The 17,864-nt window shown below is 29.9% G+C and overlaps 1 protein-coding gene across 1 annotated transcript in view; it reads left to right on the top strand.

The window, feature by feature from the left end:
- The first annotated feature begins 1,623 nt into the window (after positions 1–1,623).
- The window catches only part of LOC143431864 (uncharacterized), a 31,123-nt gene continuing 14,882 nt past the window's right edge, over positions 1,624–17,864 (top strand). Inside the window, exons 1-3 of the mRNA XM_076908845.1 lie at positions 1,624–1,707; positions 12,313–12,447; positions 14,811–15,103. Coding sequence (XP_076764960.1) covers positions 1,624–1,707; positions 12,313–12,447; positions 14,811–15,103 — 512 coding nt within the window. The remainder of the gene's footprint in view (positions 1,708–12,312; positions 12,448–14,810; positions 15,104–17,864) is intronic.

Genomic DNA, 17,864 nt, shown 5'->3' on the forward strand with positions numbered 1-17,864 from the left:
CGACAGAGGAAGAGAGGAAAATAGAGAAAGAAAGAGAAGGAACCACTGAGAATGGCACTAGAAAGAGAGAGAGAGAACTACAGAGAAAGAGAAAGAAAGAGAGAACCACTGAGAACGCCACGAGAAAGAGAGAGGACCACTGAGAACGACGCGAGATGGAGAAAGAAAGGCAGCAAGAGTGAACCACTGAGTATGACACTAGATAGAGAGAAAGAAAGCAAGAGATAACCACTGAGAGTGACACGAGATAGAGAGAAAGAAGGAGAAAGAGAGAAAGCAAGAGAGAATCACTGAGTATGACACGAGATAGAAAAAGAAAGGAAGCAAGAGAGAACCACTGAGAATGACACGAGATAGGGAGATAGAGAAAGAAAGAAAGCAAGAAAGAGAGAACCACTGAGAATGACACAAGAAATAGAAAAAGATAGAGAAAGAAAGCAAGCAAGAAAGAGAGAACCACTGAGTACGACACTAGATAGAGAGAAAGAGAGAACCACTGAGAATAACGAAAGCAGGTGGGGGCATCGCGCGAGAAAGAGAGAAAGCAAAGCCCAAAGTCGAACAGAGAGGCGACGTCGTCCAGAAAGAAAGGCTCTGGCGGACAATCACAGAGAAAATCAGATGGAACGGGGGAAAAAGAGGAATACACAAGCGTAGCGAGCAGAAAGGCCCCGGTGCAGGACGCCCTGGCGTAGAACGGGGACGGTGGAAAAAGCGAGGATGAGGAGGAGGAGGCGGTGGAGGAGGAGGAGGACTCTGTACTCAGTGCATGCAATCTTTTTAATTATGAAAACACGGCTTTGTGTTTCATTTTGTTTTGTCGTCAGGGGCGCTATTCTATTCGGGGCCGAAACCCCTCCGTTCCTCCTTCCTCATCCGGCTCAGCCTGCCTCTTCCTTTCCTTTCTTCTCTCCTCTCCTCTTTTTTTTTATATTATAACGCGCGCGCGCGCGCGCGAGAGCCCAACTTGGCGAGGGTGTGCAGGGCTGGATAGGGTTCAGTAGGAGGAGCAGAGATAGGGCAGGGTGAGATTGCTTTAGTAATGAATTACATGGCTTCGGGGTACGTGCCTGTCTGACGCTGCTGCAACCAACCAGCATCGCTTTCTGCCTTGCTCTCCGCTTCTTCTGCCTTCTCTGACACTCTCCATCGTCATCTTACGCTCTCCTTGCAACTGTCTCTCTCATTCTCTGCACTGTTCGACCAGGAAGTAACGACATTAAGAAGAGAGTGGAGCTCGAGGAGGAACTCTGTGAACAATATCGAGAGGAGAGGAGGAGAGGAAGGTAAACAAACGAAGACGAAGATTCTTGGAGCGTAGAAAAAATGGAAAGCAGAATTCTGCGCGATAGGATTTAGCGAATTTTCCACAACAGGGGTGTGTACTTATCTACGCGAGGCTGTGGACACGCCCAGAGAGCGGCTGGGCCAATCGCGAGCCGCGTAGCCAATCCCAGCGCGAGCCGCGTTACTCCTGGCTTGATCGAGGGTGAACTGACGAAAGGAGACTTCAGTTTCCTCGGTGTCGTCTGTCGAGAACGGTGAACTCGACTCTCCGCCGTCGCGAGGGACCAGCAGGGAACCGTGGTCGTCGCACGGGAACAGATTCGAGGGAATTGAGGGATGGCAGGACCGTATCTGTCGCCGCTTGGTCCGCAGGCCGATTTGCTCACCGAGTACATGTTCGGAAGACGTCGTCAGGTCAGTGTACGTTCTTTTTTCACCTTCTCTGATGGTCGTCAGGCTTCTTGCGTTTCGCGGTTCTTCAGCTGAAACCTTGTGGCGGTTGTTTGTTGGCAATTTTTGGGCAATTTTCGTGTAAAACTTTGGGGATTGTTGGTAATTGGCAAGTGCTTGGCGGCATAAAACTTGAAAACTCGAGTTTCACGAAATTTTTTTATTTGAAATTCATACAAGAGATGATTAAAATAAAATAAGAAAAATTGCGTTCGTAAAGTTGAACACTAATGGCGGTTGTTTGTTGGGGATTTTCTTCAATTTTCGTGTAAAAGTTTGAGCATTGTTGATAATTGGCAAGTGCTTGGAGTCTTTGATGGCTAACGAAGAAGTTTTATATCTGTAGCAGAAATTGTTCGAATAAAATAATAAATAATAACTTTGAGATGTTATAATGCAAAGCATTTGTCAGCTTTGGCGCTTAAAATTTGAAAATTCAATTTTTACTAATTTTTACTAATTTCTATCTGTGAAAGATATCTATAGAAGATTGATATCTGTAGAAGAAATTAATGTTAATATTATTTAGTATGAAATAATAAATAATAGTTGTTGCAAGGTTTATCGTCTTCACGGCATAAAACTTGAAAACTCGAGTTTCACGAAATTTTTTTATTTGAAATTCGTACAAGAGATGATTAAAATAAAATAAGAAAAATTGCGTTCGTAAAGTTGAACACTAGTGGCGGTTGTTTGTTGCCGATTTTTGGGCAATTTTCGTGTAAAACTTTGGGGATTGTTGGTAATTGGCAAGTGCTTGGCGGCATAAAACTTGAAAACTCGAGTTTCACGAAATTTTTTTATTTGAAATTCATACAAGAGATGATTAAAATAAAATAAGAAAAATTGCGTTCGTAAAGTTGAACACTAATGGCGGTTGTTTGTTGGGGATTTTCTTCAATTTTCGTGTAAAAGTTTGAGCATTGTTGATAATTGGCAAGTGCTTGGCGTCTTTGATGGCTAATGAAGAAGTTTTATATCTGTAGCAGAAATTGTTCGAATAAAATAATAAATAATAACTTTGAGATGTTATAATGCAAAGCATTTATCAGCTTTGGCGCTTAAAATTTGAAAATTCAATTTTTACTAATTTTTACTAATTTCTCTAATTTCTATCTGTGAAAGATATCTATAGAAGATTGATATCTGTAGAAGAAATTAATGTTAATATTATTTACTATGAAATAATAAATAATAGTTGTTGCAAGGTTTATCGTTTTCACGGCATAAAACTTGAAAACTCGAGTTTCACGAAATTTTTTTATTTGAAATTCATACAAGAGATGATTAAAATAAAATTAGAAAAATTGCGTTCGTAAAGTTGAACACTAATGGCGGTTGTTTGTTGAGGCTTTTTTTGAATTTTCGTGTAAAAGTTTGGGGATTGTTGGTAATTGGCAAGTGCTTGGCGTCTTTGATGACTAATAAAGGAGTTTTATATACAGAAAAGAAATTGTTAAAATGAAATAATAAATAATTGCGTTCTTGCTCTAAATCAATTTTTACTAAATTTTCTTATCTGGTATCTGTAGAAGGAATTAATATTAATATTGCTTAGAATGAAATAATAAATAATAATTGTTGCAAAGTTTATCGACGCATCAAACTTGAAAACTCGAGTTTTATTAAATTTTCTTGTTTAAAATCCATACGAGAAGTTGTTAAAATAAAATAGTAAATAACGTTGTTGCTACAAAGCCATAATGCAAAGTACTTATCATGTGCAAGCGCTTGAAATTTGAGACATATCAATTTGAATTTTTGCTAAATTGTTTTATTTGAAATTCATACAAGAAATGGTTAGAATAAAATAAGAAATAATGCGTTCGTAAAGTTGCACTCTAGTGGCGGTTGTTGGTTGGGTTTATTTTTCGAATCGTTAATAACTGTTAATACGAAGTGCTTAATGTCTTCGATGCCTAATAATAATTGAAAAAATTAATTTTACGAAGTTTCATATTCACACGAGAAATTGTTAAAATGAAATAATAAATAATAATTGTTGCGAAGTTATAATGTAAAGTATTTATCACTTTTGGCGCTTAAAAATTGAGACATCGATTTTTACTAAATATTTTTAAATTTGAAATTTATACAAAAAATGGTTCGAATAAAATAAAAAATAATGCGTTCGTAAAGTTGTTTATTGGGGCTTTTTTTGAGTACTCGCGTACAAGTTTGGGGGTTGTTGATAATAGAAAAGTGCTTGGCGTTTTCGATGACTAATGAAAAAGTTTTATATCTGTACGAGAAATTGTTGGAATAAAATGATAAATAATAATTGTAAAGTTCATCGTCTTTAACGCATAAAACTTGAAAACTCGAATTCTAATGAATTTCCTTATTCGAAATCCAACCCAAAAATTGTTGGAATAAAGTAATAAATAATAATTGTTGCGAAGTTATGATGTAAAGTATTTATCACTTTTGGCGCTTAAAATTTGAAAAATCAATTTTTACTAAATTTCCTTATTTGAAATCCAAACGAGAAATTGTTGAAATAAAATAATAAATAATAATTGTTGCGAAGTTATGATGTAAAGTATTTATCACTTTTGGCGCTTGAAAATTGAAAAAGTCGAGTTTTACTAAATTTCCATATTTAATATGCATACGAGAAATTGTTAAATAATAAATAATAGTTTTTTTATTTGAAATTTACACAAAAAATGGTTAGAATAAAATGATAAATAATGCGTTCGTAAAGTTGCACTCTAGTGGCGGTTGTTGGTTGGGTTTATTTTTGGAATCGTTAATAACTGTTAATACGAAGTGCTTAATGTCTTCGACGCGTAATAATAATTGAAAAAATTATTTTTACGAAGTTTCATATCCATACGAGTAGTTATTGAAATAAAATAATAAATAACGTTGTTGTTATAAATCAAATTTTACTAAATTTCTTCATTTGACATCTGTAGAAGAAATTAATGTTAATATTAATGTTATTTGGAATGAAATAATAAATAATAATTGGTGTAAAGTTTATCGTCTTCAACGCTTAAAACTTAAAACCTCGTTTATTAAATTTGCTTGAATTCAAATTTGAAATTCAAACGAGAAATTGTTGGAGTAAAATAATAACTAAAATTGTTTTTGCAAAACTTATCGCCTTCGACGCTCGAAACCTGAGAAATCCTGAAAAAATACATTTTTATTAAATATTTTTAAATTTAAAATTCATACAAGAAATGGTTAGAATAAAATAAGAAATAATGCGTTCATAAAGTCATCATCTAGTGGCGGTTATTAGGTTTCCTTTGAGTATTCGCGGTTGAAGTTTGGGAATCGTAAATGAGAAGTGCTTGGCGTCATTGAAGACTAATGAACGAAGTTTCATATCTGTACGAAAAATTGTTAGAATGAAATAATAAATAATAATTGTTGCGAAGTTATAATATAAAGTATTTATCAGTTTTGGCGCTTAAGTTTGAAAACTCGAGTTTTATTAAATTTCCTTATTCGAAATTCATACAAGAAATGGTTAGCAATAGAAAATATTTGCAATGGAAATTATTAATTATAGAAACTATTAGCGATAGTTGATAGCAAGAGAAACTATTAGGAATGGAAACTATTTGCATATGGAAATTATTAGTTAACGAAACTATTAATAATGGAATCTATTAGGAATGGAATTTATTAAGAATAGTAACTGTTAGCAATAGAAATTATTAATAATAGAAAATTTTATTAAAAGTGTTATTAAATTTTTCTTAAATTTCCTTATTCGAAATTCATACAAGAAATGGTTAGCAAGAGAAAATATTTGCAACAAAAAATATTTGCAATGATAATGATTAACAATGTGAACTATTAGCAATAGAAACTAGTGTGCAATGGAAATTATTAGCAAAAGAAACTATTAGTAATGGAAATTATTAGCAAGAGAAACTATTAGCAATAGGAGACAAACTATTAATAAGATAAATATAAATTCGAAATAGTTCACTTTAAGATTTGAATTCTACAGCATTCGCGTGATTCTGCATCATCATGAAAATGAATGCTGTAGCATTCACGTCCGCGAACGCGTTAAGGAGGGAGATTTAATAGTAATGGAAGCTATTAGGAATGAAATCTATTACGAATCGAACTTATTAGCAATAGAAACGATTAGCAGTAGAAACTATTAATAATAGAAGCTGTTAGCAAGAGAAACTAGTTGCAGTAAAAAATATTTGCAATGTAAACTATTAGCAATGGAAATTATTAACAATATGATCCTATTAGTAATAGAAACTAATTTGCAATGGAAATTATTAGCAAAAGAAACTATTAGTAATGGAAACTATTAGCAATAGAAACTAATTTTCAATGGAAATTATTAGCAATAGAAACTAATTTTCAATGGAAATTATTAGCAATTGAAACTAATTTTCAATGGAAATTATTAGCAAAAGAAACTATTAGTAATGGAAACTATTAGCAATAGAAATTATTAACAATATGAACCTATTAGCAATAGAAACTAATTTGCAATGGAAATTATTAGCAAAAGAAACTATTAGTAATGGAAACTATTAGCAATAGAAACTAATTTTCAATGGAAATTATTAGCAATAGAAACTAATTTTCAATGGAAATTATTAGCAACTGAAACTAATTTTCAATGGAAATTATTAGCAAAAGAAACTATTAGTAATGGAAACTATTAGCAATAGAAATTATTAACAATATGAACCTATTAGCAATAGAAACTAATTTGCATTGGAAATTATCAGCAAAGGAAACTATTAGCAATAGAAAATGTTTGCAATGGAAAATATTAGCAATAGAAACTAATTTGCAATGGAAATTATTAGCAAAAGAAACTATTAGTAATGGAAACTATTAGCAATAGAAACTAATTTTCAATGGAAATTATTAGCAATAGAAACTAATTTTCAATGGAAATTATTGGCAACTGAAACTAATTTTCAATGGAAATTATTAGCAAAAGAAACTATTAGTAATGGAAACTATTAGCAATAGAAATTATTAACAATATGAACCTATTAGCAATAGAAACTAATTTGCATTGGAAATTATCAGCAAAGGAAACTATTAGCAATAGAAAATGTTTGCAATGGAAAATATTAGCAATAGAAACTAATTTGCAATGGAAATTATTAGCAAAAGAAACTATTAGTAATGGAAACTATTAGCAATAGAAACTAATTTTCAATGGAAATTATTAGCAATAGAAACTAATTTTCAATGGAAATTATTGGCAACTGAAACTAATTTTCAATGGAAATTATTAGCAAAAGAAACTATTAGTAATGGAAACTATTAGCAATAGAAATTATTAACAATATGAACCTATTAGCAATAGAAACTAATTTTCAATGGAAATTATTAGCAGAGGAAACTATTAGCAATAGAAACTAATTTGCAATGGATAATATTAGCAATAGAAATTAATTTGCAATGGAAACTATTAGCAATGGAAATTATTAACAATATGAACCTATTAGCAATAGAAACTAATTTGCAATGGAAATTATTAGCAGAGGAAACTATTAGCAATAGAAACTAATTTTCAATGGAAATTATTAGCAATAGAAACTAATTTTCAATGGAAATTATTAGCAATAGAAACTAATTTTCGATGGAAATTATTAGCAATAGAAACTAATTTTCAATGGAAATTATTAGCAAAAGAAACTATTAGTAATGGAAACTATTAGCAACAGAAACTAATTTGCAATGGATAATATTAGCAATAGAAATTAATTTGCAATGGAAACTATTAGCAATGGAAATTATTAACAATATGAACCTATTAGCAATAGAAACTAATTTGCAATGGAAATTATTAGCAAAAGAAACTATTAGCAATAGAAACTAATTTTCAATGGAAATTATTAGCAATAGAAACTAATTTTCGATGGAAATTATTAGCAATAGAAACTAATTTTTAATGGAAATTATTAGCAATAGAAACTAATTTTCAATGGAAATTATTAGCAAAAGAAACTATTAGTAATGGAAACTATTAGCAATAGAAACTAATTTTCAATGGAAATTATTAGCAATAGAAACTAATTTTCAATGGAAATTATTAGCAAAAGAAACTATTAGTAATGGAAACTATTAGCAATAGAAACTAATTTTCAATGGAAATTATTAGCAATAGAAACTAATTTTCAATGGAAATTATTAGCAAAAGAAACTATTAGTAATGGAAACTATTAGCAATAGAAATTATTAGCAAAAGAAACTATTAGTAATGGAAACTATTAGCAATGGAAATTATTAACAATATGGACCTATTAGCAATAGAAACTAATTTGCAATGGAAATTATTAGCAGAGGAAACTATTAGCAATAGAAACTAATTTGCAATGGAAATTATTAGTTAACGAAAATATTTGCAATGGAAACTATTAGCAATAGAAATTATTAACAATATGAACCTATTAGCAATAGAAACTAATTTACAATGGAAATTATTAGCAATAGAAACTAATTTTCAATGGAAATTATTAGCAAAAGAAACTATTAGTAATGGAAACTATTAGCAATAGAAATTATTAACAATATGATCCTATTAGCAATAGAAACTAATTTGCAATGGAAATTATTAGCAATGGAAACTGTTTGCAATGGAAAATATTAGCATTAGAAATTAATTTGCAATGGAAATTATTAGCAATAGAAACTAATTTTCAATGGAAATTATTAGCAACTGAAACTAATTTTCAATGGAAATTATTAGCAAAAGAAACTATTAGTAATGGAAACTATTAGCAATAGAAATTATTAACAATATGAACCTATTAGCAATAGAAACTAATTTGCATTGGAAATTATCAGCAAAGGAAACTATTAGCAATAGAAAATGTTTGCAATGGAAAATATTAGCAATAGAAACTAATTTGCAATGGAAATTATTAGCAAAAGAAACTGTTAGTAATGGAAACTATTAGCAATAGAAACTAATTTTCAATGGAAATTATTAGCAATAGAAACTAATTTTCAATGGAAATTATTGGCAACTGAAACTAATTTTCAATGGAAATTATTAGCAAAAGAAACTATTAGTAATGGAAACTATTAGCAATAGAAATTATTAACAATATGAACCTATTAGCAATAGAAACTAATTTGCATTGGAAATTATCAGCAAAGGAAACTATTAGCAATAGAAAATGTTTGCAATGGAAAATATTAGCAATAGAAACTAATTTGCAATGGAAATTATTAGCAAAAGAAACTATTAGTAATGGAAACTAATTTGCAATGGAAATTATTAACAATATGAACCTATTAGCAATAGAAACTAATTTGCAATGGAAATTATTAGCAAAAGAAACTATTAGTAATGGAAACTAATTTGCAATGGAAATTATTAGCAAAAGAAACTATTAGCGATGGAAATTATTAACAATATGAACCTATTAGCAATAGAAACTAATTTGCAATGGAAATTATTAGGAAAAGAAACTATTAGTAGTGGAAACTATTAGCAATAGAAATTATTAACAATATGAACCTATTAGCAATAGAAACTAATTTTCAATGGAAATTATTAGCTGAGGAAACTATTAGCAATAGAAACTAATTTGCAATGGAAATTATTAGCAAAAGAAACTGTTAGTAATGGAAACTATTAGCAATAGAAACTAATTTTCAATGGAAATTATTAGCAATAGAAACTAATTTTCAATGGAAATTATTGGCAACTGAAACTAATTTTCAATGGAAATTATTAGCAAAAGAAACTATTAGTAATGGAAACTATTAGCAATAGAAATTATTAACAATATGAACCTATTAGCAATAGAAACTAATTTGCATTGGAAATTATCAGCAAAGGAAACTATTAGCAATAGAAAATGTTTGCAATGGAAAATATTAGCAATAGAAACTAATTTGCAATGGAAATTATTAGCAAAAGAAACTATTAGTAATGGAAACTAATTTGCAATGGAAATTATTAACAATATGAACCTATTAGCAATAGAAACTAATTTGCAATGGAAATTATTAGCAAAAGAAACTATTAGTAATGGAAACTAATTTGCAATGGAAATTATTAGCAAAAGAAACTATTAGCAATGGAAATTATTAACAATATGAACCTATTAGCAATAGAAACTAATTTGCAATGGAAATTATTAGGAAAAGAAACTATTAGTAGTGGAAACTATTAGCAATAGAAATTATTAACAATATGAACCTATTAGCAATAGAAACTAATTTTCAATGGAAATTATTAGCTGAGGAAACTATTAGCAATAGAAACTAATTTGCAATGGAAATTATTAGCAATATGATCCTATTAGCAATAGAAACTAATTTGCAATGGAAATTATTAGTAATGGAAACTATTAGCAATAGAAATTATTAACAATATGATCCTATTAGCAATAGAAACTAATTTGCAATGGAAATTATTAGTTAACGAAAATATTTGCAATGGAAACTATTAGCAATAGAAATTAATTTGCAATGGAAACTATTAGCAATAAGGGACAAACTGTTGGCAAAATAAAATTAAATTCCAAATAATTCACTTTAAGATTTGAATGTTACAGTATTCCTGTCATTCTGCATCATCAAGAAAACGAATGCTGTAGCATTCACGTCCGCCAACGCGTTCAGGAGAGACATCTACAGAATTCACGGATAAGTTGGTCGTTTGTTTCTTTTTAAGTTCTTAGTCTACATGCGTTAGATGGCTACCAGTTGTTACATTGGGTTTTACTGCTGAATTAATTGCATTGGTACTATTATGGAACTTAAGAAATAAAGGTATAAATATTATAGAGAATATTAAAGATATAAATATTATAGAAGAAATAAAGATACAAATGTTGCAGGAGAAATAAAGATACAAATATTATAGAAGAAATAAAGATATAATTCGTGTATAGTTGGTCGTTTGTTTCGTTTTAAGTTCTTGGTCTACATGCGTTAGATGGCTACCAGTTGTTGAATTGGGTTTTACTGCTGAATTAATTGCATTTGTATTATTATGGAAATAAAGAAATAAAGGTATAAATATTATAGAGAATATTAAAGATATAATATACGGATAGTTGGTCGTTTGTTTCGTTTTAAGTTCTTGGTCTACATGGCCACTGGTTGCTGCATTTGGTTTGGCTGTTGAATTAGTTACATTCGTATTATTATGGAAATAAAGAAATAAAGGTATAAATATTATAAAAAATATTAAAGATATGAATATTATAGAAGAAATAAAAAATGAAAAAATGGTATGATCCACAGTTGGTCGTTTGTTTCTTTTTAAGTTCTTGGTCTACATGCGTTAGATGGCTACCAGTTGTTGAATTGGGTTTTACTGCTGAATTAATTGCATTTGTATTATTATGGAAATAAAGAAATAAAGGTATAAATATTATAGAGAAGATTAAAGATATGAATATTATAGAAGAAATAAAAAATGAAAAAATGGTATGATCCACAGTTGGTCGTTTGTTTCTTTTTAAGTTCTTAAGTCTACACGCGTTAGGTTTGGCTGTTGAGTTGGTTGCATTGGCATTATTATGGAAATAAAGAAATAAAGATACAAATATTACAGAGAATATTGAAGATATAAATATTATAGAAAAAATAAATATTATAAAGATCTAATCCACGGATAAGTTGGTCGTTTGTTTCTTTTTAAGTTCTTGATTTGCATGCGTTAGGTGGCTACTAGTTGTTGCATTGGTATTATTATGGAAATAAAGAAATAAAGGTATAAATATTATAGAGAATATTAAAGATATAATAAAAATATAATCCAGGGATAGTTGGTCGTCAGTTTCATTTTAAGTTCTTAAGTCTACACGCGTTAGATTTGGCTGTTGAGTTTGTTGCATTGGCATTATTATGGAAATAAAGAAATAAAGATACAAATATTACAGAGAATATTGTAGATACAAATATTATAGAACAAATAAAGATATAATCCACGGAAAGGTTGGTCGTTTGCTTCTTCTTAAGTTCTTGGTGTCCATGCGATGGCTACTGATCGTTGAATTGGGTTTGGTTGTTTAATTAGTTGCATTGAAATTATTATGAAAATAAAGAAATAAAGATACAAATATTATATGTTAGAAGAAATAAAGATATAATAAAAATAAAAATATTATGTTAGCCAAATAAAGAAAGAGATATGGGGATTTAAAGAAATAAAAAATAAAGATATAAATATTATATTAGGGATATAAAGAAAGTAATATAGAGATATAAATATTGTAATAAAATAAAGATATAATTATTATAATAAAATAAGGATATAATAAAAAATATAAATATTATGTTAGAGATATGGAGATTTAAAAAAGTAAAAAAATTAAGATATAAATATTATATTATGGAAATAAGAAACAAATATATAAATTACTAACAACAATTGTGTTAACAATAATATTCCTTTCTCAGTAACTAAATAATTATAATAGAAACTAGTAACAGTCTCTATTGCAATCAGATATTACTAAAATATTGCTCAATGTCTCTTCATAACAGCACAAACGTTCTAATTAAGTAATTTCTTAATGGAAATATCGTCAATTATGATATAAATTTAATACTAATTTCCACGATTATTAATTATTATTGATCATGTCTGAGTAGAGACGCAATCGGACAACATTCACCCCGCAACAACTTCAAGAACTGGAGTCGCTGTTCCAGAAGACACACTATCCAGACGTGTTCCTGAGGGAGGAGGTCGCTCTTAGGATTTCGTTATCCGAGGCTCGTGTCCAGGTTGATAAGTATTAAACTTCTTATCTGTATACTCATTTTTCTGTCATATTAATGATAATTTTTTAATAGCTTCTTAGGTGTTTATTTTTTCCTTTTATTAATGATAATTTTTTAATAGCTTCTTATGTGTTTGTTTTTTTTTATTAATAATAATTGTTTAACAGCTTCTTGAGTGTTTGAATTTTTTTTTATTAATGATAATTGTTTAACAGCTTCTTGAGTGTTTGTATTTTTTTTTATTAATGATAATTGTTGAATAGCTTCTTAAGTGTTTGTTTTTTTTATTAATGATAATTGTTGAATAACTTCTTGAGTGTTTTTAAATTATAATAATTTTGTTCTTCAATTCAATTTAGTTTTTTGTTAAACCAATAATAATTTTGATCTTCAATTCAATTTAGTTTTCTGCTAAACCAATAATAATTTTGATTTTTATTAAACTAATAAAAATTTTGTTTTTCAATTCAATTTAGTTTTCTATTAAACTAGTAATAATTTTATGTTTTAATTCAATTTAGTTTTTTGTTAAACCAATAATAATTTTGTTCTTCAATTCAATTTAGTTTTTTGTTAAAGTATAATAACTTTGTTTTTTGTTAAACTAATAATAATTTTGTTTTTCAATTCAATTTAGTTTTCTATTAAACTAGTAATAATTTTATGTTTTAATTCAATTTAGTTTTTTGTTAAACCAATAATAATTTTGTTCTTCAATCCAATTTAGTTTTTTGTTAAAGTATAATAACTTTGTTTTTCAATTCAATTTAGTTCTTTGTTAAACTAATAATAATTTTGTTTTTCAATTCAATTTAGGTTTTTGTTAAACTAATAATAATTTTGTTTTTCAATTCAATTTAGGTTTTTGTTAAACTAATAATAATTTTGTTTTTCAATTCAATTTAGTTTTTTATTAAACTAATAATAACTTTGTTTTTCAATTTTCGAGTAATTAATGCTAATCGCTATTTTTTAAATAATTGTAAGCTTTACAAATATAACCTTTTCTTGTATTCTGTAATTTTAATCGAGCAAATATATTGTTCTAATTACATTTTTGTTTTTATTTTGTAAATTGATTTTTTAAAACTCATTCTGTAATTTTAATCAAGCAAATATGTTGTTTACTTTGAATAATTTTTCTTTTTTGATAGTGTTTCGTAGAAACAAACTTGTTTCAGTCTGTGAAGCCTTCTTAGCTGCGTTTAGAAGTTTTCTGTGGACAACGATTGAAATGTAATAATCTGACTACCCTTATAAAATGTTTTTTTAACAAATTTCGTATATCACAATCAATTTAAAAGTAAAGTGTCTTTTAAATGTTTTTTAAATCGTCAATTTTTGCAAATCGCTGTAACATTTACAGTACATCCACGCACGTGTTAAACAACAACCAACAATTCATGATTTCGTGTTCAGAATTTAGAAGAAATCACACATCATAACAAATTAAAAAACAATAATATAATAAATTGTAAAACAATAATAAATATAAAAATAAAGTGATTGTCAATTTTCGCAAATCACTAAAACCATTCCAGTACATCCACGAACGTGTTAAACAACAATTAATAATTCAAGATAACAATTGTTCAATATTTAGAAGAAATGTTGCACGTTGTGATGTTTCAGGTTTGGTATCAAAATTTTAAAATAATAATAATAAATTAATTTAAAAGTAAAATGATTGTCAATGTTCGCAAATCACTAAAATCTTTACTGTACATCTGCAAACGTGTTAAGTAATAACCAACAATTTATGAGTTCACGTTTAGTATTTAAAAGAAATCGCAATCAATTAAAAAATAATAATATAATCAATTTTAAAATAATAATAAATATAAAAATAAAATGATGGTCAATATTTGCAAATCACTAAAATCTTTATTGTACATCTGCAAACATGTTAAATAATAACCAACAATTTATGAGTTCACGTTTAGTATTTAAAAGAAATCGCAATCAATTAAAAAATAATAATATAATCAATTTTAAAATAATAATAAATATAAAAATAAAATGATTCTCAATGTTTGCAAATCACTAAAATCTTTACTGTACATCTGCAAACGTGTTAAACAAACACCAACAATTCAAGATTTCGCGTTCAGAAATTAGAAGAAATCACAACAAATTAAAAAATAATAATATAAGCTATTTTAAAACAATAATAAATATAAAAATAAAATGATTGTCAATGTTCGTAAATCGTTGAAAATTTCGTATATCACAATCAATTTAAAAGTAAAATGTTTTTTAAATTGTCAATTTCTGCAAATCGCTGAAACATTTACTGAACAAACACCAAAGATTAGAGATTTCGTGTTCAGAATTTAGAGGAAATATCGCACGTTGAAATGTTTCAGGTGTGGTTTCAAAATCGGCGCGCGAAGTGGCGGAAGCAGGCTCGACTGCAGCTGTTGCAGGACGCGTGGAGGATGCGGTGTTTGGGATTGGGAAGCGCGGCGCCGCTGCTCCTGAGGCCGCCACCCACGTCGCTCGAGCGAGGCGACGCGGCGACGCCGCCGCCGCCGCCGCCGCCCTCGGCGTCCGCGAGCGCCGCTGGGCCGCCGCTGGCGCCGACCAACGCTGACAAAATCCCCGACGCCTCGGCTCTGTCCGTTTGCAGGGACTACAGGATCCTCCCCCCTCCTCACGGGTAACTAAATTAACTTATCTTTTGTTTCTATTAAGGCGTTAATCGCATTGATTAACACTTTGACGCGCATTCTTCACTGTACGATCGCCCTCAGAAACGCGTTTCTTTTCCCGATTGTTTGCGACTGCCAGACGAAATCGCGTGTAAGTTGTATGTTTCGAAGCGAAAATTATCACATTTTGAGAGATGAACTTAAGACTTGAGAGATAGAAGATAAACTTCTCTTCTTCAAAGATTAAACATTGCAGTTCTCTTCTTCAAAGCTTAAACCTTGCAATTTTCTTCTCCAAAGCTTAAACCTTACAATTTTCTTCTCCAAAGCTTAAAACTTGCAATTCTCCACTTCAGAGCTCAAACTTTGCAATTTTCTTCTTCAAAGCTTAACTTCAAAGCTGAAACCTTGCAATTTCCTTCAGAGCAAGCTTAAACCTTGCAATTTTCTTCTTCAAAGCTTAACTTCAAAGCTGACACCTTGCAATTTCCTTCAGAACAAGCTTAAACCTTGCAATTTAGTTCTCCAAAGCTTAAACCTTGCAATTCTCATCTTCAAAGCTGAACTTCAAAGCTAAAACCTTGCAATTCTCTTCTTCAGAGCTTAAACTTTGCAATTTTCTTCTTCAAAGCTTAACTTCAAAGCTGACACCTTGCAATTTCCTTCACAACAAGCTTAAACCTTGCAATTTAGTTCTCCAAAGCTTAAACCTTGCAATTCTCATCTTCAAAGCTGAACTTCAAAGCTAAAACCTTGCAATTCTCTTCTTCAGAGCTTAAACTTTGCAATTTTCTTCTTCAAAGCTTAGCTTCAAAGCTAAAACCTTGCAATTCTCTTCTTCAGAGCTTGAATTTTGCAATTTTCTTCTTTAAAGCTTAACTTCAAAGCTAAAACCTTGCAATTCCCTTCAGAGCAAGCTTAAACCTTACAATTTTCTTCACCAAAGCTTAAACTTTGTTATTCTCTTCTTCGGAGCTTAAATATTGCAGTTCTCTTCTTCAAAGCATAAACCTTGCAATTTACTTCTCCTAAGTTTAAACCTTGCAATTTTCTTCTTCGAAGCTTAAACTTTGCAATTTTCTTTCTCAAAGCTAAAACCTTGCATTTTTCTTCTTCGAAGCTTAAAACTTGCAATTTTCTTCTCCAAAGTTTAAACCTTGTAATTTATTTCTCCAAAGCTTAATCCTTGCAATTTATTTTTCCAGAGCTTAAACCTTGTAATTTTCTTTTCCAAAGCATAAACCTTGCAATTTTCTTCTTCGAAGCTTAAAACTTGCAATTTCCTTCAGGGCGAGCTTAAATCTTGCAAGATTTAAGCTTTGAAGTTATTCTTTGAAGAACAGAATTTCAAGGTTTAAGTTTTGAAGAAGAAAATTATAAGGTTTAAGCTTGCTCTGAAGGAAATTGCAAGTTTTAAGCTTCGAAAAAGAAAATTGCAAGGTTTAAGCTTTGAAGAAGAGAACTGCAATATTTAAGCTTCGAAGAAGAGAATAACAAAGTTTAAACTTTGGTGAAGAAAATTGTAAGGTTTAAGCTTGCTCTGAAGGGAATTGCAAGGTTTTAGCTTTGAAGCTAAGCTTTGAAGAAGAAAATTGCAAAGTTTAAGCTCTGAAGAAGAGAATTGCAAGGTTTTAGCTTTGAAGTTCAGCTTTGAAGATGAGAATTGCAAGGTTTAAGCTTTGGAGAACTAAATTGCAAGGTTTAAGTTTGCTGTGAAGGAAATTGCAAGGTATCAGCTTTGAAGTTAAGCTTTGAAGAAGAAAATTGCAAAGTTTAAGCTTTAGCGAAGAAAATTGCAAGGTTTAAGCTTGCTCTGAAGGAAATTGCAAGGTTTCAGCTTTGAAGTTAAGCTTTGAAGAAGAAAATTGCAAAGTTTAAGCTTTAGTGAAGAAAATTGCAAGGTTTAAGCTTGCTCTGAAGGAAATTGCAAGGTTTCAGCTTTGAAGTTAAGCTTTGAAGAAGAAAATTGCAAAGTTTAAGCTTTAGTGAAGAAAATTGCAAGGTTTAAGATTCGAAGAAGAAAATTACAAGGTTTCAGCTTTGAAGTTAAGCTTTGAAGAAGAAAATTGCAAAGTTTAAGCTTTAGTGAAGAAAATTGCAAGGTTTAAGCTTGCTCTGAAGGAAATTTCAAGGTTTCAGCTTTGAAGTTAAGCTTTGAAGAAGAAAATTGCAAAGTTTAAGCTTTGGAGAACTAAATTGCAAGGTTTAATCTTGCTCTGAAGGAAATTGCAAGGTTTCAGCTTTGATGTTAAGCTTTAAAGAAGAAAATTGCAAAGTTTAAGCTCTGAAGAAGAGAATTGCAAGGTTTTAGCTTTGAAGTTTAGCTTTGAAGAAGAAAATTGCAAAGTTTAAGCTTTAGTGAAGAAAATTGCAAGGTTTAAGCTTGCTCTGAAGGGAATTGCAAGGTTTCAGCTTTGAAGTTAAGCTTTGAAGAAGAAAATTGCAAAGTTTAAGCTTTAGCGAAGAAAATTGCAAGGTTTAAGCTTGCTCTGAAGGAAATTGCAAGGTTTCAGCTTTGTAGTTAAGCTTTGAAGAAGAAAATTGCAAAGTTTTAGCTTTAGTGAAGAAAATTGCAAAGTTTAAGCTCTGAAGAAGAAAATTGCAAGGTTTAAGCTTCGAAAAAGAAAATTGCTGTGTTAATAGGAAGTTAAGAGTCAGCAATACCAAATGAACTCATCGAAGAACCTGTGACTCATCTGTTATGCAACACCAACAACACTCTCCCCTCAGATAACCAATACCCAAGGCACACGCTGATCCGTCCCTAAC

Source organism: Xylocopa sonorina, unplaced genomic scaffold, assembly GCF_050948175.1.
Source record: "Xylocopa sonorina isolate GNS202 unplaced genomic scaffold, iyXylSono1_principal scaffold0014, whole genome shotgun sequence".
NCBI classification, from domain to species: Eukaryota; Metazoa; Arthropoda; class Insecta; order Hymenoptera; family Apidae; genus Xylocopa; species Xylocopa sonorina.